The sequence below is a fragment of the Trachemys scripta genome, chromosome 2 (genome assembly GCF_013100865.1).
Source record: "Trachemys scripta elegans isolate TJP31775 chromosome 2, CAS_Tse_1.0, whole genome shotgun sequence".
Classification (NCBI taxonomy): Eukaryota; Metazoa; Chordata; order Testudines; family Emydidae; genus Trachemys; species Trachemys scripta.
In genome coordinates, this window is record NC_048299.1 from 278,563,181 (window position 1) to 278,587,933 (window position 24,753).

A 24,753-nucleotide genomic window follows, 5' to 3' on the forward strand; every position below is an offset into this window, starting at 1 on the left:
CATTTCAAGAAAGATGTGGAGAAATTGGAGAGGTTCCAGAGAAGAGCAACAAGAATGAGCAGTCTTGACTTGCATCTGAAGAAGTGAGGTTCTTACCCACGAAAGCTTATGCTCCCAATACTTCTGCTAGTCTCAAAGGTGCCACAGGACCCTCTGTTGCTTTTTACAGATTCAGACTAACATGGCTCCCCCTCTGAAAATGTAAAGGGAATCTTTTCGGAGGGAGAAGGATTTACTTACCATGTACACATCATCTCCCCAGGAAAATGTCTTCTGTGTGTTGGGTAATTTCAAGACATTTCTATAATCTCTACATACAGTGTGTGTACATTACTTCTTCTAGACAAATGTACAATCCAGTCCTCTGCACTCTGCGCATGCATTCCTTTCCTAAACACTCATGGACATTAATATTTAGACACCATTAACTAGAGCTGTGCAAGTGACTATATTTTATTTTCTGCTAAAAATGTACAAAACTGAAATGTTTGTCAAACAATGTTCACGGAACTCTGGTTTTTATCAAAAACTCCCCCAAAACTGAACATTTTGGGATTTCAGTTGTCAAAAGCCACACGTTTGGTCAGTCAAGAAAAACCTGACAAATTTCAACAATGGAATGGTTCTGACAAAAATGTCTGCTTCATCCCCTGCCCAAAAATAGGGTTTTGATGAAAAATTTTCACCAGGCACTACCTTGGTAACGCTGGGAATAAGGAGAAACTTTTGATCGTACATCAGAGAAAGAACAAAGCCACAAAGCAGCAATTTGTTGCACAAACTATTCATTCACTTTTATTTAAATATCAAAAAGCATCAATTAACAAAAGCCATTTAGTATCAACAGTGACTACGGAATTCTTTATTCAAAATAGCTTCCTTTAAAACACAGCTAAGAGTTTCACAGCAAACGAAGCATAGAGACCACAAAGTGAAAGGTAGTTTTGAACAGACTCCGTTTCATGGCTCTTCCAAGGAACGTCACCCCAGTGGGGATGGACACCGATTCTCAGGCTTCAGAAGCCTGTTCCTACTGCCTTAAACCCTATGCTGCCCAAGTCAGTGCTGTGGGTCCTGTCCTCTTGATTTTGCAAGCGGGTAGGACAGCATATTGACATCGAGGGCAAACCCTTCCCACTGAGTGGCACTACGTTCCCATGCCTGCTAGTTCAGTTAGACGTAATTGCTTCTCTAGTAGGGGCCTGGCCTAACTTCCTCCACTCCCTTGAAACAAGGCAGTACGATAAGGCTGGGCTGCTTAAAACACACTAAGAGCAAAATTAACACTGGATCCCCAGCTGGCGTCAACACGTTGAGCTGTGCCGAGGAGCTGTGGCAGGGAGTTGACTGCGGCCTTCAGAGCTTACATCTGAGGTTCGCTCCCATTCGTTTACCCACGCCCCGGGGAGCAGCCCTCCCCCTCCCCACAACCAGACTGGGTGGAAGGGGAGAGCGGGCAGCCTCAAAGTAAGTTTGGCTGTAATTTAGCCTTTTTAAGGTGCCTTCGCCCCTCTGAAATCCGCCAGCTCTCCCCTGTTTGCTAAAGATCTTCCGGACCAGCCCTCCCCCCAACCTTGGCGCTCCTTAGCAATTCACAAAGGTGTGTAACACCACAATGAGGCAACTGAGGGGTCACGTGCCCAAGTTGGAAGTGGGAATAGAACCCAGGTCTCTGGACTCCCAGTCACCTGCCCTAACCACTGGACCATGCTCCCTTCCCTGCCGCTACAGAGCACAGAGCGAGCCCACAAAGCTAGCAGCGATATGTGCCAAAACGTTCAGGTTTGGAAATTAGTTACATGGCAGCTTTGGTTGTACTTTGTGCCAGTGAATGTACATAACCCGAGAGCTGATACGCTGGGCAGTTGAGCGACACACTATCTGTCAGTCCCTCCTGGAACAAATCCTGCGATGTAACTCACACCCTATAAACAACCAGCCTCAGCCCCCTTAAAGAGACGCTTCTTCCTGGAAGTTTCAGAGTGGCAGCTGGTACTTGGAAAAGTCAGAAGCTCTCTGGGCTACTACAGTTTTCCAAGCCTCTGCATATTTCACTTCCCCCCTCCAGGAATCTCAGTCCTGCCCCGGCAGTAAATACAGTGACGTTAACATCAAGCACCAAATCAGAACGATACGGTTACAGCATAGCAACTCCATCCCAAGCCAGTCCCCACCCCAACACCTGAACTGAATTCATCCCCAAGGAATCTAACAGGCCCACAATTCCCACTGCCGTGGATGAGGGCAGGGAGCTAGAGCAGAACATGGGTCTGGTGCGGAAGGTGGGGAGCACCACATGTGAAAGCCATCACCAGGAGTCGAGGATGCTCAGAACCCGGCAGGATCAAGCCCATTGTCCCTAAAGAGCATCGTTAAATGTACATCATCCTACCCTGGAGCAGAGCAAATGAATGGATGAGATAGCCAGGGGCCCTGGGTGTTCACTCAGCCTCGACGGTGCACCAGCAGGGTCAAACCTTTCTAGACACACGTCTCAGCGACGCTGACTCACGGGTAACGTGTGGCGTGGCTGTAACACAGACAGGCATGGGCAGACCAGGACAGCCATGATCTCTACCTGATAAAGTCAAGGAAGGAGAACACCACAGAGCAGAGTCCAGGCAGGGGCCTGTAACACGAGGAGAGCCAAGGAAATCTCTACGGTAGAGAACACACAACAGCTTGGCTATAAAATATACATCAAGGCAAGAAACTTCCCTGGATCTAACCTCAACCAGCTACTGACTTACTACGTGCCCTCAGTTTCACTCGGCCTCCTAGCATCTCTGTCGCCCCTGCAAGAAAATGGGGTAAAAAGCAGTTGAAACCTTAGTGGCAAGACACATAGACATTACAGACCCCTCTGCAACCACTGCAAACCTGCGGGCGATGCATCTGGCGGCTGCCTGTCCCCAAGAGAATACATTACAGGCCCTTCTCCCGTCACTGTGAACCTGAAGATGCTGCACCTGAGAGCTCGGCTCCCCCAGGGAAATATGTTGCCAAAAGACCTTGAAAATAAAAAGTGCCTGGCTATTGGATTTCAGAGTTCACACGCTACCTCGGATTTCTTCCCTTTCGCTGAGAAACACGCAGACCTCGCAATCCAGGGGCTTCGACGGGGGGCATGCTGGCAATGCCGGGGCAGCCCAGTTTGCTCCCTGGATATGCGGTAAGTTAGGCAGCACTCGGCCGGCACTTATGCGCATCTGTATTTTACTGACACACAGCAGTCCATAGGCTTTAGGCAGGCGCAAGGGTGAAAGATTTCGCTAACCTCCCATTGCGTGTGTCACCGGCTGCTGCCCGTCTGAGGAATGAGAACCGAACCAGCTACGTGATGCGAAACCATCATCACCACCTGCCCCAGACTTCCATTTAATGATACCAGGCTAGTAACTATGCCATGCTACTAGAAGAGGGAGGAGTTTGGAAGGAGACAGGGCCTCGTGGTGCTTTCCTGGGACCTCTCAGTTCAAGATTTTTCTTTGCCCTGGACCCTCTGTATCTCCCCACATCAGGAAGGTCTAGTGGGGAAACTGAGGCTGGTTCCTGGCCATAAGGTGAATTAACCTTGATAATATTTACTTCTCCAGCCTCTATCTCCCGAGCAACAATGATGGCCAAAGTTTGCCTTCAGATATTCCCATTCAGTCCCCATTGTCTTGCATAGGAGTGACCAAGAGACAAATCCGGCCCTAAGGTTCACTATAACCAAATGCTTAGACTATCCTCTGACCTAACTCCAGGGAACCTCACCGAAGCAACGTTCTCACAGACCATTCCCTGCATCTGATGTCTTACTGGGGATCTCCCTGGCTGCTGTAGATGCTTTCGATCTTGAGGTCCTAGCGCTCCCATGATGTGACGTGTCCTGTATGGACCTCCTTGGCTTCACTGCAGAGTACGTTTATGTCACCGGGATTCCTTTTGGGGTTCTCCGTGCTTTTTGCAAGCTGGATCTGATGGGAATGTCTGGAGCTATCCTTGGAAACTTAGTGACACCCATTAAAAATCACCTCCACCCCCTAAAGTTTAAAATGATGGAGACAAAAAAAGAGAAAACCTTCCCCTGCAGTTCTCCACGTGCAGCGCCCTCGGGAAGTTGCCCGGCCAGCACTCCTCAGCTCAGTGGGAACACGCAGCGACAGGATGCTAAATCACAGAGATAAAGAAACGGAGTGGGGGAAATAAAAACAGCCCAATCAACTGGGTGTTTGCTAACGACCCCCCTCATGCTCCCTCCGTCCCTCAGTGCAGCGAGGAGCCGGGGAGGAAATGCCGACCTCGGCAGATTGCAATTATAGTTACAATCAATCTTTTATTAGCTTGTTGCTCTGTGGTGAAGGGAGGAGATGAGCCAGGCAGATTCACAGAAGGGGGGAAATTTCACCGCTCACCGCAAAAATTTCAATCAAACTCTGCAGCAGCTGACTTGATATGCAAAGTGACCGAGAGATGCTACTGTGGTGAGTAACTAACACCCTCCAGGAGGGTGCTGCTGGAGCAACTTTGGCTGATCAGACCTCGTGAGAGAGAAAGGCATCGACATGTGATAACCGTGCCCTTATCCCAGCTCCAGGGCATCTCCTTGGGGGCGAGAGGGATACGTGACATAAAATGTGTCAGCGTCAAGCGATTTAGTTCCCACATGCTGAGAAGTTGCGAACTGGTTTAGCAAATGTGTCTGGTTTTAACTAGAGACGGGTGGAGGCTGCTAAGTCTGGATCCTGATTCTGAATGCTCCAAAGCTGGGCGTAAAGAGAGGGAAAGTCAGACCCAGATCACGCTCTGGGTTTGGAATGTTCCCAAGTTTGGGGTATCTGGATCCAGGGGTCCCGGTTCGGGCCAATATCAGAATAGGAGCCGTATGTAAAAGGCAGAGCTGGTGCAAAGGTGTTCGGCTCTGGGGGTTTGGTTTGGGTCAGCTCTAGATTTAAACCAAATGCTTGTTGTGTTTATATCATCACTGGGGCTCCATTTCAGTAGAGTCTGACCCACAATAAACACACCAGTTAAAAATAAGGAAATCCAGGAGTTGTGAATATTACAAGCTCCTCTCGGGGGTGGAGGTGGATTGATCCAGGTGGGCATTTGGCATGTACATTTGGGAACTAAGCAGACAGTGTCTCTGATGCACTAAACAATCATGATATGAACCTGTCAGATCATTAGAGAATGCTGGCTTCTAAACCAAGCAAACAGGTGATTTTCCCTGGCCCTGAACTGAACGAGCTGGAATTCAGCTCACGCTGAGAAGGGCACTAAAACCTAGGTGGGAGCCGACATTCCATATAGACCTGTCTCCTTGCACCCTGCTATCACCACAGTGGAGAAATCACCATTAACAAAGGTCTAATTCGGAGTCCTCGGCTCCTCTCTCTTTCCCGACTCTGTCATCCTTGGCTTTTACAAGCCTAGTGGTTTTCCCTGGAATACTGAACCAGACTGCTTTCCTCGGCTCTTTGCATGAACCAGATACAGACGGGAAAAGCAGCGGGATCACAAGGCAGTGCTCAGCATGGAACCCACTGCGCTGACTACAGACTTCACCTTCTGTCCTCGGTCTCACCGCAGCTCCTTGTGGTCTCCTCTCCTCTCGGAGGGGAAGATGATCACCCTGCAAAGCCCCACCGCACACTGCGGGATCACAGGATCTTCTTAGCCCCCTCAGCTGCAGACAAATCACTAGCAAACAGATCCCTCTGCGTGCATTAGATATTAGGGAGCTTGTTTTTCAATTCAGAAATGCTTCCTTCCCCGCTCCCCCCCCCCCCCCCCACAATTTCCTGGCACAAGGGCATAACTGTTTCTCTGAAATGGCTTCAGAGCTCACCTCATGTGGCTGTTCTGTTTGGGTCACGCATTTCCCTTAAGCACCTGGCTACCGAAAGCCACAGCCCCCTTGCACACCACTCACCCCCAAAACAAATTCCTATCCTGATGCTTGTAAGAAGCTCACATCCTCATTTCTAGGCAATTGCTGCACTTCTTGGCTGGCTGAGGTTCTCCAGCCTCTCATCATGCGGTATAATTTCCCACTCACAGACAGTGCTGTTGAAATATACCCAACTGGGCAATGCGGCTTCCCGGCACTGAAGAGAAACAGAGTTAGGTTTCTTTAACTCCTGTCCCTTCCTCAAATCTCTGTGAGGAGAATTACTGCAACTGCAAAACTCCAAAGATGGCACCAAGAACCCGGGTGCAAAGGGCTGCAGGTCTGATCAATGGGCCCCGTTTAGCCTAATCTGATCACAACAGTTCATTCTTGCTAACTCAAGAACGACCGGGGAAGCTGAAGTTAAACAGGGGCTTCGGAAGGGGTTTGTTTTAAATAAACCAGATTAAAAGATCATTTATTCCAAAATTAAAACGCTTACAAAGCTGCCTCTCTGCACGACGGGGCTGGGAGAACCTGAGTAATTTACTGTTACCAGATTCCAGGCCAAATGAACGTATCGAAACGGAACACAAATCAGGAGGAGGCCTCTTCCCGTCTTGCTGTCCTGAGGTAGGTGCCGGGCCCGGCCTGGCCGCTGTGTTTCCTGAGGCGTTCGGCTGCTGGACTGTTGAATGGACCAGTGCATGAGGCGGGCGGGAGAGATGCTGAATCCAGGGAGCTGACCTCACAGCCTGGGCTTGATCTGCAGCGGCTTCCCTGGAAAGAGAAGGAGAAAGCGGAAGGTGAGGAGTGTGGTGACGGTAGTAGCTGGCAGTTGGGGAATATAAATCTATGGCAGAGGAAGTGGTTAGAGGTGAGCCCCAGATGTATTGTGGGAAGGGCAGAGGGGCCACAGCGCTGGAGAAGATAGCTATGCACATGCTAGATTTATAATTTGGGTTTAGAGGGGCAAACTCTGCTCCCTTTTCTGTGACCAGGCCAGGGCCCTGCCTGCACAGGGGAATAGGATTCGGAGATCACCACCTGGACACCGTGCGGGAGCACAGCCACTGGCCATGATCTCCACCCCACCCCCCCAATGGAGCTGTGATAAGAACAGAGGTTAGCCTAGATCTAAGGACAGCGAGAGCTCCCTGTCCTCATCTTCAAATCCTCCGCTGGGCCAGGAAGCTGCTAGCTCAGGGGCCATCTCACCTTCGGAGCACACTGCAAATGTGCACCTGGCTGAACAAGCCACCTCACAGCGACACCCAGCACAGAAGGAAGCGGCCACCAGACCCCCACCACTAGCCAACCCTACAATTTGTTTGCCAGGGAACCGAACCACAGCTTCCAAAACAGGGGGGGGGGAGGGGGTCTAATGTGAGCTATGAAGAGTGCCTACGGATGCTCTGGGCAGAGCAGAGCATAAAAGTATGTAAGTGGGAAGCTAAACTCTGAGCAAACTGTGTCCATGTGGGCTGTGCCAATGCAGGGTGCATTTTAGACAGTCTAGTGGGTAAGACGAGGGGTAATAGCTCAGGGGTCTGTTGTTGGCTCTGCTACTCATTGGCCGTATGAGCTTGGGCACGTCACTTAACACAATACCATTCTTTCCTCAGAGCCTCAGTTTTCTCATCAATACACTGGAAATCCTCTGTCCATCCCCTGCCAGCGTTAGTGATTGCAAAGCGTTTTGCGATCCTTAAATGGAAGGTCGCCTAGATGAGCACTGAGTTACAGCTCTGACTAGAGGTTGTGTATGTATTTCTCTCTCTCTCACACACACACAACCACTAGCCCATATTTCTTGGCAGCTGTGAACCACTGGAGAATTCCAACCCTTGGGCAGATGCCATCCGGTTGACTCCCAAAACAAATTAGTGGCATTTAGTGGGGCAGCAGCTGCTGCTAAGCCAGTGTGACTAACCCTCTTTCACTGAGCTGGAGGTGGGGGTGGGCAGGCAGTGTTACTGGGGAAGGGGCGAGGAGGGAGAGTTCACATCCATTTGCACTCTCGGCCCAGTCCCCAGGGTCCCGCTCAGTCCCACCTGGGCCTAGAGCTCATCTTTTGGGCTCCCCTTGCTCTGCTGCTCATACCCCTTGGTTTCCTTCTACTCCCATCGTCATGCCTTCCTCCACGCTGTCTCCATCCATGAGCCACCTCCCAAACCGGGCCCGCTGGGTTCCCAGCCTCTCCTTATGCAAACCTTCCCTAAAGGCTCGCTTCTAACACCATCCCCTGGCAAACCTCTTCCCCACCCAGCTTCAAATCACAGGAGAAAGGGAGATTGGAAAACCGAAATAACCCTAAACGTGGATCTCCCAATGCGTCTAGTCTTACCCGGCAGGGCCTTAACCTGTAAGCAGCCAGGGGCAGGGATTGGCTTGGCAGGGCCAAGCTCACGATCATTAAATGAGATTCTCCATAACAGGGAGCCTCTGCTAACAAGGCTAGTGAGAGAACAGGGCTTGGGCCAGTGGTGTGAACACAGGGGTTCTAATCCTGCTTCGGTCCCTGGAACAGACACCTGGAAGGGACCTGCTGGGTCGCTGAATCCAGTCCCCTGCTATTGCAGGCAACCCTGTCAGATCATCCTGGTCAGAAATTTGCCAAGCTCCATCTTACAACCAGTTCAGTTATTTGCCCCCCCGCTGCTTGTGTTGGGAGACTGCTCCACACCCTCACTCTGAGGGGTAGACGCTTCCTTCTAATTTCCAGCCTCAACGTATTGATGCTCAGTTTATTTGCATTTGCTCTTGTGCGGGGGTGGGACCAGATGACCTCCTGAGGTCCCTTCCAACCCTGATATTCTATGATTGATTCTAGGACATTGTCCTTCATCTTAACTAGCTCTTCTTCCTCCTCAGAACCCCTTCCCCCCCCAGTGTATTTATAGAGAGGAATCAGGTCTCCTCCCAGCCTTCCTTTTGCTACATTTCAGTCAAGCTCTTTAAGTCTCCTCTCATCGGATATGTTCTCTGTTCCCCGGAGCATCCTCGCAACCCTCCTTCTCTGCAACTCCCCTGTGCCCTTGGGCTAGCTGCACAAGCTACGCGGGTGCTGCAAAAATCCAACGAACGCAGGAATGTTTTGTGGGGGGTATTTCCTCATTTCAGTTTGAAAACAATATTTGCTCTCACTGCTAGGAAGCTAACCTAACTAGAAAGCAAGTTATCATACTTCTTAATGGGGAGGCAGTGTTGCCCAGGGGATAGAGCACTTGATGGGGACTCAGGACACCTGGATTCTATTCCTATCTCTGCCACCGACCTGCAAAGTGACCTCCCCCTCTCTGTGCCTCAATTTCCCCTCCCATCTTTTGTCTCCCTCGTCTATTTAGACGAAAACATCGTCCTTCCCAAACTGCCCTGGATTTACACACCTCCTGGTAACAGGATCCTTCACGGGAGGGCTAAGCTGCAGGAAACAGCACAGCTGAGAAATGCTGGTTTCTGGTTCTTTCCCAATGGGCTGGAAGATACTGTTCTTCTTATGTGGCATCTCCATTTCTGGAAGTTTGCAATAATGGTAACCCATTCTGTACAGTTCTCTGCTAATCTCTTTGTGGATGAATAATCCTTTTGATCCACTTGGGACATCCCGCCCCCCACATCCATGGTCTTCTTTTTCTGCCTGGTGTTGTTCTGCCACCAACTTTCCCTTCCAGTGCCCAGAAACGTGCATTGCCCGGGGACCTCTTAAAAGTATCCTGCAAATCAAATCTTTCTTTATGTAAGATTGCTCACTACTGTTTGCCTAGTTCCAGTCATCTCCAAAACCTTGTCACTGGTTCCATGGTGTATCCAAGATATTTTCAGAATTCTTCTGTAACACCATAATTTGAAGGATTGTAGTTAGTGTATTATGGGTTTGAATGTCTACGTTTCACAGCCGTAATTTAACGCCAGCCACATGTAAGTTTTTAAGAGTTGGAATTTAGTCTTCAGATTTATGACACTTCTCATCAGATGTTTATTCTTCAATGATGTCTCTTCCAGTCTTGCTATTCTGGTGCTAACTTCAGGATCTGATCTTCCATCTTCTGGAAGATACCGTTCCCAAACCCCCCTTTGGCTGGCTCCACAGAGAAGATGTGATGTTTACAGAAACCAGGCTTGGATGATTCATTTTCATTACAGTGATGATTCTGCCTTAGTTCCTTACCTGCTTATACCAATGAGCCAATCTATGTATACAGGTACCTCTGACCTTCACAGCTCTGTGATACTCAGAGTCCCCGAGCGGCTACGTTAACAGCTGTGGTTTCCTGATGCAGCAAATTTATCAATTAAGGGTTCAAAAAGTTGCAGCTAGTTTGCTAGGCCTGCTCTATTGTGAAAGTACAGGATGAAAAGAGTTGCTCCTTGCGCCGAAACTACGAATTGCCTGCGGGGATAGAGCATGTGTCTAAAACGGAGGGCTCCCTGCTCTCAGCCACACAGGGACTTCCCCAGGACTTCAATCACTGCTTTAATATCATTGGAGATTAAACATTCCCATATTCAAGAGTGAACTTTATCCAGCTGCAAACACCAGCCGTGGAGAGGGACGGAAAGTGGCAATAGCACTTTGTGCTGCTATCACCCCTTTCACGTGAGGATCTCAGAGTGCTTTAGAGACCTGCATTCACCTGCGCAGCACACAGGACGAGACAGGCCATTTCGGAGAGTTCAAAGCCCTTCTCGGACTCCGGGGGAGACAAGTTCTCTGCTTTCGAGAGCCCATTTCACCGAGAAGCCATCACATGGATACTGATTGTAGCTAGTCCCACTTCTTCCATGCCCTCCTCCCCTTCCAGCTCTTCACCACATCATCATTGCACAGGGCCAGTATACCCAGACTTTAGGTACAAGACAATCAACCTCATCAGACGGCACCACCTCATCTCAAATCATCTGCTGCTACATCAAACAACTGACGCTCACCTTTGCCAAGAGGCAGGCTGACATGACACGGCCAAGTATCTATTAACAACTCAATAAGGACATTATAAGAGTGACTTCATGGGGCCCTCATTCAGTGTGTAAATCCTCCAGCTTCCAAGAAGCAACTGCCGTCAGTTCTGTGCTATTACTGTTGGGGAGGGGGAAGATGGAACAGCTTGAATGCAAATGACAGCACTTGCTAGCCCCAGGACTAAGCCTGCTAGCCCAGGTGAAAGGACAGGTCCCCACCTTTGCAATGTTGAACGGTGCATTACCAGTCCACTTGCCGGTTCATACACTTGGCAAACAGAGATGGGCTTTTCTTTCTGTTTTTCTCCACATTGTCACGCCCGTGTCATTTTCTGCAGTGTCTGAACATGTGTTCTTCCCTCTTTTCCTTATCTACCGCGCCTGCTTCCCACCTTTCTGCTTATTATATACAGGTTAGGTGAAGTCCTGGGCTTAGGGGACAGACACCCTCCCTAAGTACTCCAGCATGCAGGGAGCTAACAATGGTTTCTTTATTTGCTCTGCTGTATTTCCTGTCCCTCCTGCTTTCCCCCCCGGAAAGATCCCTCTCTCTGCACTCTGAACTACTTATTAAATGTGTCCTCCCTCACCCCCAGTCAAATACCTATCTATGTCCTCTCACATGTACGAACCCCCCCACACCTCTCTACACCCACTCACATGTATGCACACCCCACACCTCTCTGCACCCACTCACACCTCTCTGCACCCACACCTCCCCCCCACACCTCTCTGCACCCACTCACATGTAGGCACACCCCCACACCTCTCTGCACCCACTCACATGTAGGCACCCCCCCACCTCGCTGCACCCACTCACATGTACGCACACACCCACAGCTCTCTGCACCCACTCACACCCCGCCACACCTCCCTGGCCCTACTCAGCCCGGACAAGAGGGTCAATGGGTTCGCCAAGCCCTGACAAGCAGGCAGCAAAGCATTTGCCAGTTCCAGCTCCCCCAGGGATCTGTGTCCCCAAGAAGTTGCCATGGGCAGTAGGTCGGGGGCACGCCCAGTCCCCAGCAGGGGAGAAATGCTCCAGAGAGGAATTAAAGGGGGGGACTAACATTGTCTGAGTGCTCTGAGAATGCTGTAGTGGCAGGGGCTGGAAGCTGCATGTGAGCACCAGCGAGCAAAGAGTTAATGCCGGTGTTCTAGATGGTGTAAAAAGGCGGCTAGGGGCAGGGACAGTTCTCCCCCGGCTGCAGTGAACTCGCAATGCAGTGCAGACAACCGGGCCTTAGCGGGGACAGAGACCCAGGGAAAATCCTGCTGCTCTGCTCCAGCCACGCACTGCCACAGAAAGCCAGCGCCCTGGTGAAGGAGGAAACCCCAGAAACACCCAGCAGGAAGCCGATCCCTTAAACGCACACCACGGCTGCGCAGCAAAGGGGAGCACAGCTCAGCACACAAGAGCGCACCTGTAGAAAGAGCTGGGAGGAGACGGCGCTTCAGGGATTTTGGGGCCATGCATCTGATCTATTTTACTGCCTAGCAATGACAGCTCAGCGATAAAACCCCAACGCCCCTAGAACATCGGGCTGACGCTTCGGATGCAATACAGGGGCTGGGGATTTTGTTTGTGCACATCAGGCAGTGCTATTACGTATCTAGATCGGTGGTTCTCCAACTGTGGGTCGGGACTCCGTTCTCATGAGATCACCAGGGCTGGAGTTAAACTTGCTGGCGCCCGGGGCCGAAGCCCAAGCCTCACCGCCCGGGGCCGAAGCCCAAGCCCGAGGGTGGTGGGGCTCAGGTTACAGGCCCTCTGCCTGGGGCTGAAGCCCTTGGTCTCTGGTCCCCCCTGCCCGGGGTAGTGGGTCTCGGGCTTAGGCGGGCTCAGGCTTCGGTTCCCCTCCTGGGGTCGTGTAGTAATTTTTGTTGTCAGAAGGGGGACGCGATGAAGTTTGAGAAACCCCGATCTAGATTGATTCCTTCCAACTGATCCATATGAGCCCGTGTGTCCTGCTCCATCCAGAACCGTGTCTCTCAATGACCGGTCCATGGACCGGCGCCGGTCCCTTTGATCTCCCTGACACAGTTTAGGATGGCAGCAAGCCAGTCCCTGGTATCCGGTTGAGAACCACTGGGTTAGAAGACATGAATCAACCACTGCCCTGGGCTGTGAGAGATGAGTTTGGTCCCGAGGCATCACAGGTGCTGGACCCTTTGCTCTTCATCAGCTCTGCTGGGTATTCACAGATTGTAAGGCCAGTAAGGACCATTAGATCAGCTCATCTGATCTCCTGGATAACACAGGCCCAGAACTTCACCCCATACTGAGCCCATTAACTTGTATTTGGCTAAAGCATCTCTTCCAGAAAGGCAGCCTGTCCTGCCTTAAAAGACACCAGGAGATTATTTATCATCATTTGTACTGTCATAGCACCTAGGAGTCATGGTCTTGACCCAGGACATCATTGTGCCAGGCGGTGTACAAACACAGAACAAAAGGACAGCCCCTGCTCCACAGAGCTGACAATCTAAGTATGAGACAAGAGACAACAGGTGGAGACAGACAGAGGAGTACAAGGAAACCATGACCCAATATTGGCCAGCATGCGAGACAGTGGGCTCTGGACGCCGGCAGCCTAATTGTTGTCCTGATTCTTGGTGGCATCACAGCAAAGGAGAGTTTTAAGGAGGGATGTGAACAGTGAAGGGGCTTTGCAGAAGTTTACAGGAAGTTCCTCACAGGTGTCAGGGACAACATGGGAGAAAGGTCTAGGGGGTTGTTTGACAAGTTAGCAATTGGGCAATAGATGCGGGTGTGCTACTGACTGAGATGGTAGGTAGGGTGGGCACAGGCCAAGAAGTGAAAGTGAAGACAAGCCGCTTATGTTTCAAGCGCTAGAGAAGGGGGGAGTCACCGGTGGAGGGAGGCAAAGAGAAGGCTCAAGGATGGTCCAAGCGATGGGCTAGGAGAATGGATATTCTCAATCGATAGGAGTGGGGCAAGGTTGTCTTCATCAAGGCCGGAGAAGAGGATGTTGCAGTAACTGAGACTCAAGACAATGAGAGCTTGGACAAGAACTTTCTCTGTGTGGATGGATAGGAAAGGCAGGACCTTACAGATGTTATGCAGAAGGAATCTGCAAGGCTTAGACACAGAGTGGATGTTTGGACCTACACAGGGGTCGGAATCAAAGATGATGCCCAGGTTCCGGGCCTGAGTGACAGGCAGGATGGTGCTGTTGACCACAGTGGTCAAGAAAGGAGGTAGCAGGAAGGATGTAGGCAGGGGACGGGGGACAGAAACAGATTAGGAGCTCTGCTTTAGCCACATTGAGCTTCAACTCATGTCTCGACATCTACAAGAAGGACAAAGACAGGCTGAGACTAGTTTGTACAGAAGGTGGCAGGCCTGGAGCAGAGAAGTAGATCTGAGTCATCCGCATCGAGACAGTAGTTGAATTTGTGTTTGCAGATGAAATTACCCAGAGACAAGGTGTAGAGGGAGAAGGGGACTAAGGACAGAGCCCAGAGATAGAAAATCCACCGCTTCCGTTGGTGGTTCGTTCCAATGGTTAATCACCCTTGCTGTTCAAATTTGTGCTTTATTTCCAACTTAATCTGTCTGGCTTCACCTTCCAGCTGCTGGTTCTTTCTCTGAAAGATTAAAGAGCCCTTTAGTACCTGGTATTTTCTCCCCGTGAAATCAGATCACCTCTTGATCTTTTTTTTGATCAGCTGAACAGATAATTCTCTAAGTCTCTCACTGTAAAGCATTTTTCCAACCCTTGAGTCCTTTTTGTGGCTCTTCCCTGCACCCTTTCCAATTTTTCATCACCCTTCTTAAAATGTGGACACCAGAACTGGATGCAGTCTCCAGCATCAGTCTTCCCAGTGCTGGTCACAAACTCCTGCTCCCTGGTCCATACATCCCAGGATCGCATTAGCTCTCTCTGCCGCGGCATTGTGTTGGGAGCTCGTGGTCAGTTCTTTGTCCACCATGACCCTTCAAATCCTCTCCAGAGTCACTGCTGGCCAGGATATAGGCCGCAATTCGCAGGCACCCCTACAAGAGGCCATTTCCCTGCTCTGGGGCCTCTTCTTGGTCTGGTGCCAGCACCCCTTGCGAGTCAGCCAGATGCGAGAGACCACAGCTGTTGAGCTGGGAGAGATCAGGGACAGGAATGGAGAATGATATTCTGTGCAGAAGGCTGGGCCAAATTTCCAGCTTCCGGATGTCAGGGGCTGGGCACAGTCCTCTGCATTTTGTACGGAGTCTATTACCCTGCATCTGTGCACTGGGATAGTTTGGCTCTGCCACTCAACACTTCCTGGATCGCTTGGGAAGTGACAGAAGAGCCAAATGTCTGATGCCTGGAGTGAGTTACTGCCTAAAAGCATTTGGCCACCCCTCCTGATCAGCTGAAATCTCCCAAAGTACCTCTCAGCGCCCTGCATTAGCAATGGAAACAAGACTGCCGTGTGGCCCTAGTGCATCACTCTACATCAGAGAACTTTTCCATGGGGGGACAGAGCCTCTCAGCCAGCTAGCCCAGGAAACACTTAGACAGCTGCAAAGCGTACTAGGTAACAGACCCACCCCCCAGGGAGAAGGAGGGCCAGTCCCATTGGTGGCTCCTGCTGGAAAGTCCCCTCTTCACCCTGCCCTTGGAACCAAAGAGATGGGACCATTTGAGACCAAACTGGATATCGGCCATCCCCAGAGACAGGGAGTATTAGATCAAAGCCAACGCCCAGGCAAGCGCTGCACCTAATGGGCACATAATGGAGTAGGCTGCAGCTGTCCTGCCTTCCATGTATGGGTGCAGCTCAGAGAAACCACAGTCCTGCTGGGCAACGCTCTATCCGGAGCTGAACCCTGTTTATTAAAGAGAAGGGCAGGGGCAGGCTGCATTTAGGTTGCAGGCCACGCTCCTGGAGTCCCTGTTTTAGCGCTAAGCTTAACCTGTCGGAGCAGCGTTTCCACAGCCAAGGACTCCCAGGCCCCCCTGACCTCGTTTTCCTTGTAGCCCTCCCCACTCCCTTCCCGGGCCCCAAGAGCTCTTCAGATGGGACACGAAGTTGCAACGCTTCAGCTCTGCACACACCAGCTCCAGCCTGCTGGCTGGAATTCCGCAGTTCTAGGAATCCCGAGGAATGCGGCTCCTCTCACCGGCCTCTCTGCTGGAAGCCAGTAGGATTCAGTTACCCTGTTCCCAAGCACGATGGGTGCTGGGCTGTACGGCTGGCCATTCCTGCTGACGGCGTCCGCATATGGCAGGAGGCCTAGACCCAGAGGCCACAGGTGAGCGCTCAGGACGCCGATTAAAAACGCATTACAGCTTGCACGCCAGCGAGCCGAGGGGCAAATGAGAGAACTAAAAGGTTTTGAAAGTGTAGAAACTAATGATCCTCCCGCAGGAACACAGTCAGGGATGGACGTTGTCAAGGGAGTCTCTGGGGCGATCAGGTATTTGCTGCTTCGTTAGACAAATGCACAGTTGGAAAGGGCTGGTTGGGTTTGTGTGGGCCTGCAGGTTGCACCGGTTCAGACTGCAGGAGACTGGCGAGCCAGGAACCCCATAGGCAAGGGGAGCAGATGGCTCCAGGCCCTGGAGCGCATCCCCTGGAAGGTTCTTGGCCTGCCGATGCTACAGGGGTTCAGGTCTCCATGCCCCAAGGGCAGGAGACCCCGGACCATTTACACAACCTGAGCCCAGGTTGTCACGGCCCCTGGAGGAACGTCCACTAAAACGCTGCCTTGCATTCGGGGGGTTCCTCCCTCGGACTCTGCTGGGATTTCGTGTGATGGGGGGAGATGATTACCGGTCACGTCAGGTGCCTCAGCCCACTTGGCCCTCCAGTGACTCATGTGGCCAGGGCTGAGGAAGTCTTATTTGTCTTCCCTGTTAAACTTGGAAACCAAACGTCCTCACTGTCAGTGGCATTGATTCATGACTTTTGAGCTAATTTATGTAAAACAAAGAGGGCTCATTAGGCACCTTTCCACCCTTAACATAACACCCATACATCAGAGGGACGCACGGCCGTCACTGGGGACTCGGCAATTAGTCACCTGTGACGTGGACTAAGAGCTTTAAAGGCACAGTGGCAGAGAAACAACCAACCCCACGGGCCTCCCCCCACAAAGGGCAGTATCATATACCGGGGCATTTACCTGTCTGCATAGGGGCACCTTTTCCAGTCTATCCCTTCTGCAGAAAGGCCCTAGAAGCATTTGACTAAAATGATAATACTTGGGTGCTTATGTAGCGTCTTCCATCCAAGGATCTCAGTGTGGTTCTCTCTGGGAGACAGACGATTATCCCTGCTTCACGGGTACAGGGAGGGGAAGTGACTTGCCCGAGGTCACACGCGGAGTCATCGATAGCGCTGTGAATAGAACCCAGAAGTCCTGATTCCAGGAGTTTGATTTACCAGATCAAACTTCTTGCCCACACTTTATTGGGCTCTTCACCATCCGTTCCTGAGCTATGAACATTCACACCACGAAGTCTGCTCTCTCCTGGCTGGAAGACAAGCCACCAGAAGCCTCCTTGCCAATACTTTAGAGAACCCATAAAACTGGACTGGTCAGGGCTCGGAGACAAAAGGATGGTCGGGGAGGGAGGGAGCGAAGAGGAGAACGGCATGTAGGTTGCACAGTCCGCATTTCCAATGCTTGAGTAAGAAAGGACAATTAACATACAGCGTTGATTGAATGGAAACCCATCTGTGAAACTCACAAGCACTGCACTTACTGGGGGGAAGAAAGGTGGAGGCAAGCAACATCCGATGGCAAAAGCAGAGTCTGCAAGAACTCAACGAATCTGCACCACTAAGGACTAAAATCGGGAGCCTCCAACTAGAACTGCAGTCAAGCCATCCGACTCAATCCACTTCAGATGGACTAATTAGTGGTGGAGAGGGAGCTGGGGAGGGGGAATGGAGGGGAAAAGAGCAGAGGCAACCCCCCCCCCCCCAATCCAAGGCTTGACATTAAATATATATATAAGTAAATAAATAAACAAACAAAGATTTATTGCTGCAAAACTAGCCTGGCAATATTTCTGAACGATGGTATTGGCAGGTTAGTTTATGCCGGAAGATGGTGTAGAATAAAATAAACTGAGTGAAGACCACATGATTCGAGAGAGTCCGTCCATAGAGGATACTTACCTTAAGAGAATTTATTTACCATTCTTGTCAGCTGTGTTTTCTTAGCCATCAGCAGGGGGATATTTAATCATGCTGTATGTTTCCTTCCCCCGCTGAAGGACAGCACCCAGCATCAGACCCACAGCCACAAATTCACGTGCGGGGAGGAAGGGGGGTATTTATTTATTTTTTATGAGGAGCTATGAAATTCTTAGAGGCATGTTGTAAAATCGCCTGTCACTTCCCCCCAAGAGGCTCTGATGGGATGTTAATCGCTAAAATTCTTATCTACGTGCGGCTTGATCTTAATTATGAATCTCAGACAGAGGAGAGGTAATTGAAAACCAAAAAACCACCAGGAAAAGCCATTTGTCATCTTGGAGGGACAAAAACATTCATAAGATTTGTAGTGATCTGCTATCCTATCTTCCCCAAGAGAGGCTCTGTGTCGTCCCCTTGAACACACTTTTCACACTTTCAAAAGCACTGCAGGAACCATCCAAGAGTCAGGGAAGTGTTGACCTCGGACAAAACTTTTTTTGTTTTAAACTAAGGACACAGTTGAGAATGTAAATAGCTCCCACTAGCCCAGCATGGGCAGGTACCAGGTGATCCCGACAAAGAGCAGGTGGCTTCCAGCCTTAACACTTCAGATGATTGCTAAATCACGATTACACCGCTGCACTTAGTAGTAGTCAGATCAGAGAAACCACTGCAACGAGAGAAATGATTTCCTCGTCTCCCCAGGCAGCAGGGGGACTGAAGAGGAACATGGTGAGGGAAGTGATCTTTACTGCTACTGAAATTCCAAAAGTCAAAGGGGTGAAAGCTTTAATCCAGTCTCTGGCTCCACTTGCCCTCCAATCCAGTGGCCCGTCTCTTCCTGATGTGTCACGGAACGCCCTGGCAGTTATAAAGCACCTGATTATCCCAACAGCGCCTTGGTGACAGCAAACCAATGGCTCTGGAGAGAGTAGTGGTAACGTGTGCTCTGCCCAACGCTAACTCAACAAGGAACTTTGCCCCAGTACTGTCTGAACCCACTCTAGGAGGCAGAGGGGAGTTCAGTCTCCATGACCCATTCAGCCTTTGAACGAAGGACCAGCAAGGCCACTCCAAACATGCATCGTAATGGTGGTGCCGATCCGCCAGAAATTGCGCGCAGTCCTGGCAATCGATTTTGGTCAGAACTGACCACAGCTGGATTTGAACCTGCAACCTTGAGGTTAAAGGCTTAATTCCCAATCCCCCGCAGGTAGGGTCTCCTGTCTCATACAGTGGTGAGTTTCGTTCACTGTATTTCTGAGCCAATCGTGGCATTTTTTACATACTGCACACAAGGCACGGAGAGTAAAGGTTGTTTTCCTGAATGAGCAACCTGGGACCTAAAGGAGGAGGACATGAGACCAGGGTATCCAGTACTACACATCATCCCACCAACATGTCTGCAAGCCTTCCATGGATTTCCTAATACCCTCTTTGTTGGCTTTTATTTGTCTAATTCACTCTTCCTTTCTTCTTCTCTTCTCCATCCCTTTCCCCACCTGTTTAGGGCTCTTTTCCAACCTTCACTTTCATTTCTTAGATTCATAGATTCTAGGACTGGAAGGGACCTCGAGAGGTCATCGAGTCCAGTCCCCTGCCCGCATGGCAGGACCAAATACTGTCTAGACCATCCCGGATAGACATTTATCTAACTTACTCTTAAATATCTCCAGAGATGGAGATTCCACAACCTCCCTAGGCAATTTATTCCAGTGTTTAACCACTCTCACAGTTAGGAACTTTTTCCTAATGACCAACCTAGACCTCTCTTGCTGCAGTTTAAACCCATTGCTTCTTGTTCTATCCTTAGAGGGTACGGTGAACAAGTTTTCTCCCTCCTCCTTATGACACCCTTTTAAATACCTGAAAACTGCTATCATGTCCCCTCTCAGTCTTCTCTTTTCCAAACTAAACAAACCCAATTCTTTCAGCCTTCCTTCATAGGTCATGTTCTCTAGACCTTTAATCATTCTTGTTGCTCTTCTCTGGACCCTCTCCAGTTTCTCCACATCTTTCTTGAAATGCGGTGCCCAGAACTGGACACAATACTCCAGATGAGGCCTAACCAGAGCAGAGTAGAGCGGAAGAATGACTTCTCGTGTCTTGCTCACAACACACCTGTTAATATATCCCAGAATCACGTTTGCTTTTTTTGCAACAGCATCACACTGTTGACTCATATTTAGCTTGTGATCCACTATCTTCTTCTTCTTCTTCATTTCTTCTTCTGTTGTATTTTCCTCAGCACCCATTTGAATGGAACATGACTTTAATATCTTGTGGCAGTGAGTGCTACTAGTTAATGTGCTGTGCATACAAGTTTTTTCTTTTATCGGTTTCAAAGGAAAACAGGGATAATATCAAACAGCCCAGTTACCTCAGAGCAGGGCTGTGAGACGTTGTTAGCTACTAGCAGTACAGTACTTTGAACATGCAAAGAGCTATCTAAATGATAAATATAATGGACGGAGAAATTGAGAGATATTTTTTTGAAAACATCTTTACGAAACTTTTGTTGACTACATTTAGCTTCCAGATCTTTGTGCACATTTTTAAATAGTTTGGTTGGATTGATTGTCGGTTCTATATTGGATACACTTGGTTTTAAAGATTACTTGGTGCTTTCCTGTGTGAATTTTATTATAGAATTAACTTAGTATCCACAAGTGCCTCAACTAGTGCTTCAAAATACACAAAATTCAGAACAAGTGAGAAGCTGTTTTTGTGTTTAAACCAGTTTCTCAATTCTGACACTGACTCCAGCCATTGCCTTGAGAAAAAACCTGCAATCTCGCTGCCTCAGTTTACCCAGCTACAAGAAGCAGGAGGGGAGATAATATTTGCTTCCCTGAAAGGGGCTCGGTGAGGGTTCAATCACGGCACGATGCTTTGAAGAAGACGCCCACTGACTTTAGCGTGACTTGGACCAGGCACCGTAGGTCCACGACTGCTGAGTGAATGGCAAGTCCAGTCATTTCTAGCACATCCCCATTCGGCTAAACTACCTGCATCGCCTCCATCCTCAGGTGTTGAGTTAGCATCGGAACGGGCAATCTACCACTTTTCAAACACACTGTCAGGCCCTGAGGGGTGTACTTTGGTGGCTCACTTCACCACAGCATCTGAGCACCTTGCAGTCATGACTGGATTTGATCCTCACAACAGCGCTATTATCCCCATTGTACAGATGGGGAACTGAGGCATAGAGAAGTTCCGGAACTTGCCCAACGTCACCCAGCAAATCTGTGGCAGAGCAGAAAACTGATCCCCAGTCTTCTGAGTCCCCAGCTAGTGCCCTAACCACTGGGCCATCCTTCCTACCCCCCGATCCTGCAATCCAATCCATGCAGGTGGACCCGTAACACCTCCATGGCGTCCCACTGAAACCTACAGGCAAGTTCCCCTTAGGACACAGGTGCTCTCTTTAGAGCTTCTGGGGTATCTGCGCTCCTTTGCCCCATTCATTGCTTAGGTCGGTCCTTGCACTAATACATTTCAGACCTTCCCAGGACCATAGGGGAGAGGGTTTTCTCTTACATGTACCAGCCCTGGCCTCCCCTCAAGCCTGTACGTGAATCAGTGTCAGACAGGCTTCAAATCTGTCAGGGGATAAATTACACAATAATCCCTCCCTCTTCTATGGAGCTTTTCACCAGCAGATCTCAAAGCAATTCATAATCTTTCATGTATTTCCCCTCCGTACGCCCCTGGGAGACAGGGCAGTGCTGTTATCCCCAGTGTGCATATGGGAAGCTGATCGGAAGTTCAGCGCCCAAATACCAGTCTTCCCCACGGTCACACAGACAGTCTGTGGCACAGCAGGGACTTGGACCCGGGTCTCCCAGTTCCTCCCCAGGAGACACATGGGGCCATTGAAAAAGTTTTGCTTCCACCTTGAGAAACCCCAAGTATATTAATTATCTCCAAAGCAATAAAAAGTTTTTAAAAACCCTAACCCATCTAAATGAACAATTGCTTTTAAATACAATGTAATCTAATGCACACGGGGAATTCAGCCAAATGAGGGAACATCCAGAGGATGGAAAGCCTGCACTGACTGGAACAACAGGCTCCACAGTCATCCTTTTAATAAACAGTTGACAGGGTTGGAATTAATTTCTGTGTGATCCCACAACACATTGGTCAAAACTTGACAAAGGGGGCTGAATTTTACCTCTGCCCTCTCCCATATCTTTGCCCAGAGACAGAGAGGCCCGACAACTGCAAACAAAAATATATTCTCTTTTTTTGTGCATGGTAGATTCTGCAAATTGTGTGATCAATCTTGTGCTGCATTGTGCGTGCCTTCACTCTATACCACCCTCTGTATTTCGGGAGCAATGCAATCTATCTTCCGGGAACCAGGTATATAATTTCTAGTTAGCGAAACCTAGGATAAGAAGCCCCTTTTTCATTATGATGATTGAACTGCTTCCAAAGAGAAGAGCGGGGCTGGATCGCCAGCCCTTTGTGGAAACCTGAGCAGCTTTTGCTGAGCTTGTCAGCATCACTGGAGAATTAGTACTTCCAATGCTCTTACTTTTGATGAAAATCAACATTTATTTTGCCTAAGCCTAAGAAGGTGTCAGGCAGACAGAGGAACTTGCCACTCTTAAAGGGAAAGAGAGCAAAAGAAAGAAATCGAATAGAAATATATTATCCAGTCCGAGAAGTGGGCCCTGCAGTAAATCACACTTCAGGTGGCACCGTTATATTTTTCAATAAAAAAGTACTTTCTTCAGACGCATCCGCAAGGGCTTCTTCATCTGCAGCCAAAGGGAAAGTTAAACAAAATTTGCTTCAAACAGACACTGCAAGATGGGGGGGAGGGGGGCAGATTTACAGGGACACTGCCAACGGGAAAGCTAGTCAATTTACAAATAAAAATAAACCCAAGTGGGCAGCAGCTTTGGATCCCACACCTGTTACTGAATCCCTTGGCCAATTTCTGTAAGTGCATCGTCCTGGGTTTTCAAACACTAGTCTCTCTCCTCCTGCTCTGTGAAAGACTCAGACTCTCAGTCTTTAAGGCCAGAAGGGACCATCCTGATCATCGTCTAACCTCCTGCACATCGCAGGCCACGGACCCTCACTCACCCACTCCTGCAATAGATCCCTAACTTCTGGCTGAGCTACCGACGCCCTCAATGCTAGACTTAAAGACCCTGATGAGCAGGGACACCTGACAGACCGAAGTGCTGCCATAGGCCACCCAACAGGGAGAAGCACCAAAGCCTCCATGAAGTCCACTAGGGACTTCATTGTTGCTAATGATTTTACGTGGAAGGTGCCCAGAGGCTAAGGTGATGGGAGGCAGCATAAAACAGAGAGAGAGAGAGAGAGAGAGAGACGCAGTGAAAAAGAAGCCCTCCTGCTAATCTCTTTCAGTCCCTGCAACGTTCCAGACAGAAACACGGCTTCTCCATTGATGCATCATTCCCTTTAGGCCTTCCTGGTCAATCTTGAGCCAGAGAGAAGATCTTTGCAATCTTCTTAACAACTCCCCCTCCCTGAAGGAGAAGTTGGCTAATGAGATGGCTTTAATTAACAGTCAGAGCTGAGAGTAAGACAAACAAGGCTCACATTATCATTGTAGTGAGAGCAGCACTGAACTCGGTAAGGTAGCAGAAGGTGACATACTTGATCCTCTATTCGCAGTCACTCAGCACTTCTTGAAAGTTTCCAGGATCGGGCTCTGCCTTAAAAGGGGCATTTCCTGTGTGCGTGTGAAGTGTGAATGAAAACCATTTTTGAATGTGAGGAAAATAACCCCCTCCCCCCACATTTTTCCCATTATAGAAACATCTTTTTCAAACCACCCTGTGGGCTAACTTGCAGGAAGTTGCAAGGTGAAATTTGGCAAGGCACGAACCTTTACTTTCTCAGGGGAATCACACAGCCAAATCAGCTGAGGAAAAGTTTCCATCAGAGAGAGCTTGAGGCCCTTTTAAAAGGAAGAGCAAAGAGAGGCAGAAGGGTGAAAATTAAGAGTTTTCTGCACAATCTTTTCCATAAAAGCATAAGAACGGCCATACTGGGTCAGACCAAAGGTCCATCTAGCCCAGTATCCTGTCTGCCGACAGTGGCCAACGCCAGAGGGATGAACAGAACAGGGAATCATCAAGAGATCCATCCCCTGTCACCCATTCACAGATTCTGGCAAACAGAAGCTAGGGACACCATCCCTGTTCACCCTGGCTAATAGCCATTGATGGATCTATCCTCTACGAATGTTACGGTTTTTCTTACTGGTGTTGTCGGACTTTCTCTCCTATTTCCCCTTCCCCCTCAATTTTTCTTTTTGCCACTGGAAAAGGGGGTGCGGGAAGAAGGGGAACTCCCCCCCCCCATAACCCCAATGTAGAAAAGTAAATGATTTTACACTGAATGATGAGACAGAGTTGCATCAAAGCGCTAGAAGGCGTCAGGAGCAATTTCACATGCTGTTGTATCTAGTTAAGGCAGGCAGAGGATTATAAATCATCGCACACAAACAGGAACGGTCTCAATACCCCGAACGTGGAGATAATAAATACACAGGTGGCAGTCCCACTGTTCGTGGGGAGCAAACGATATTGTTGACAGAGTTCTGCGTTCCGATCTCACTTGCCATTTTCAGTTGCTTTTAAAACTCTCTCATACAAATTGCTTTTGGGTCAAATGCTTCCATTCATGGGGTCAGCCCAAAGGTGGACTTTGTTCTGGAAGATTTGAGCTAAATCAATTCAGCCATTTCTGAATTACACACTTGTTAA

At 49.5% G+C, this 24,753-nt stretch overlaps 1 protein-coding gene across 2 annotated transcripts in view; it reads right to left on the minus strand.

Moving 5' to 3' along the window:
- Window positions 1-768: 768 nt before the first annotated feature.
- The window catches only part of ZC3H3 (zinc finger CCCH-type containing 3), a 334,659-nt gene continuing 310,674 nt past the window's right edge, over window positions 769-24,753 (minus strand). For both annotated transcript variants that reach the window (XR_004644830.1, XM_034763723.1), the window contains one exon: window positions 769-6,658. Coding sequence is in view for 1 of the 2 variants with exons in the window: in XM_034763723.1 (XP_034619614.1) it covers window positions 6,627-6,658 (32 nt within the window). In the remaining variant the exon portion in view is untranslated. The remainder of the gene's footprint in view (window positions 6,659-24,753) is intronic.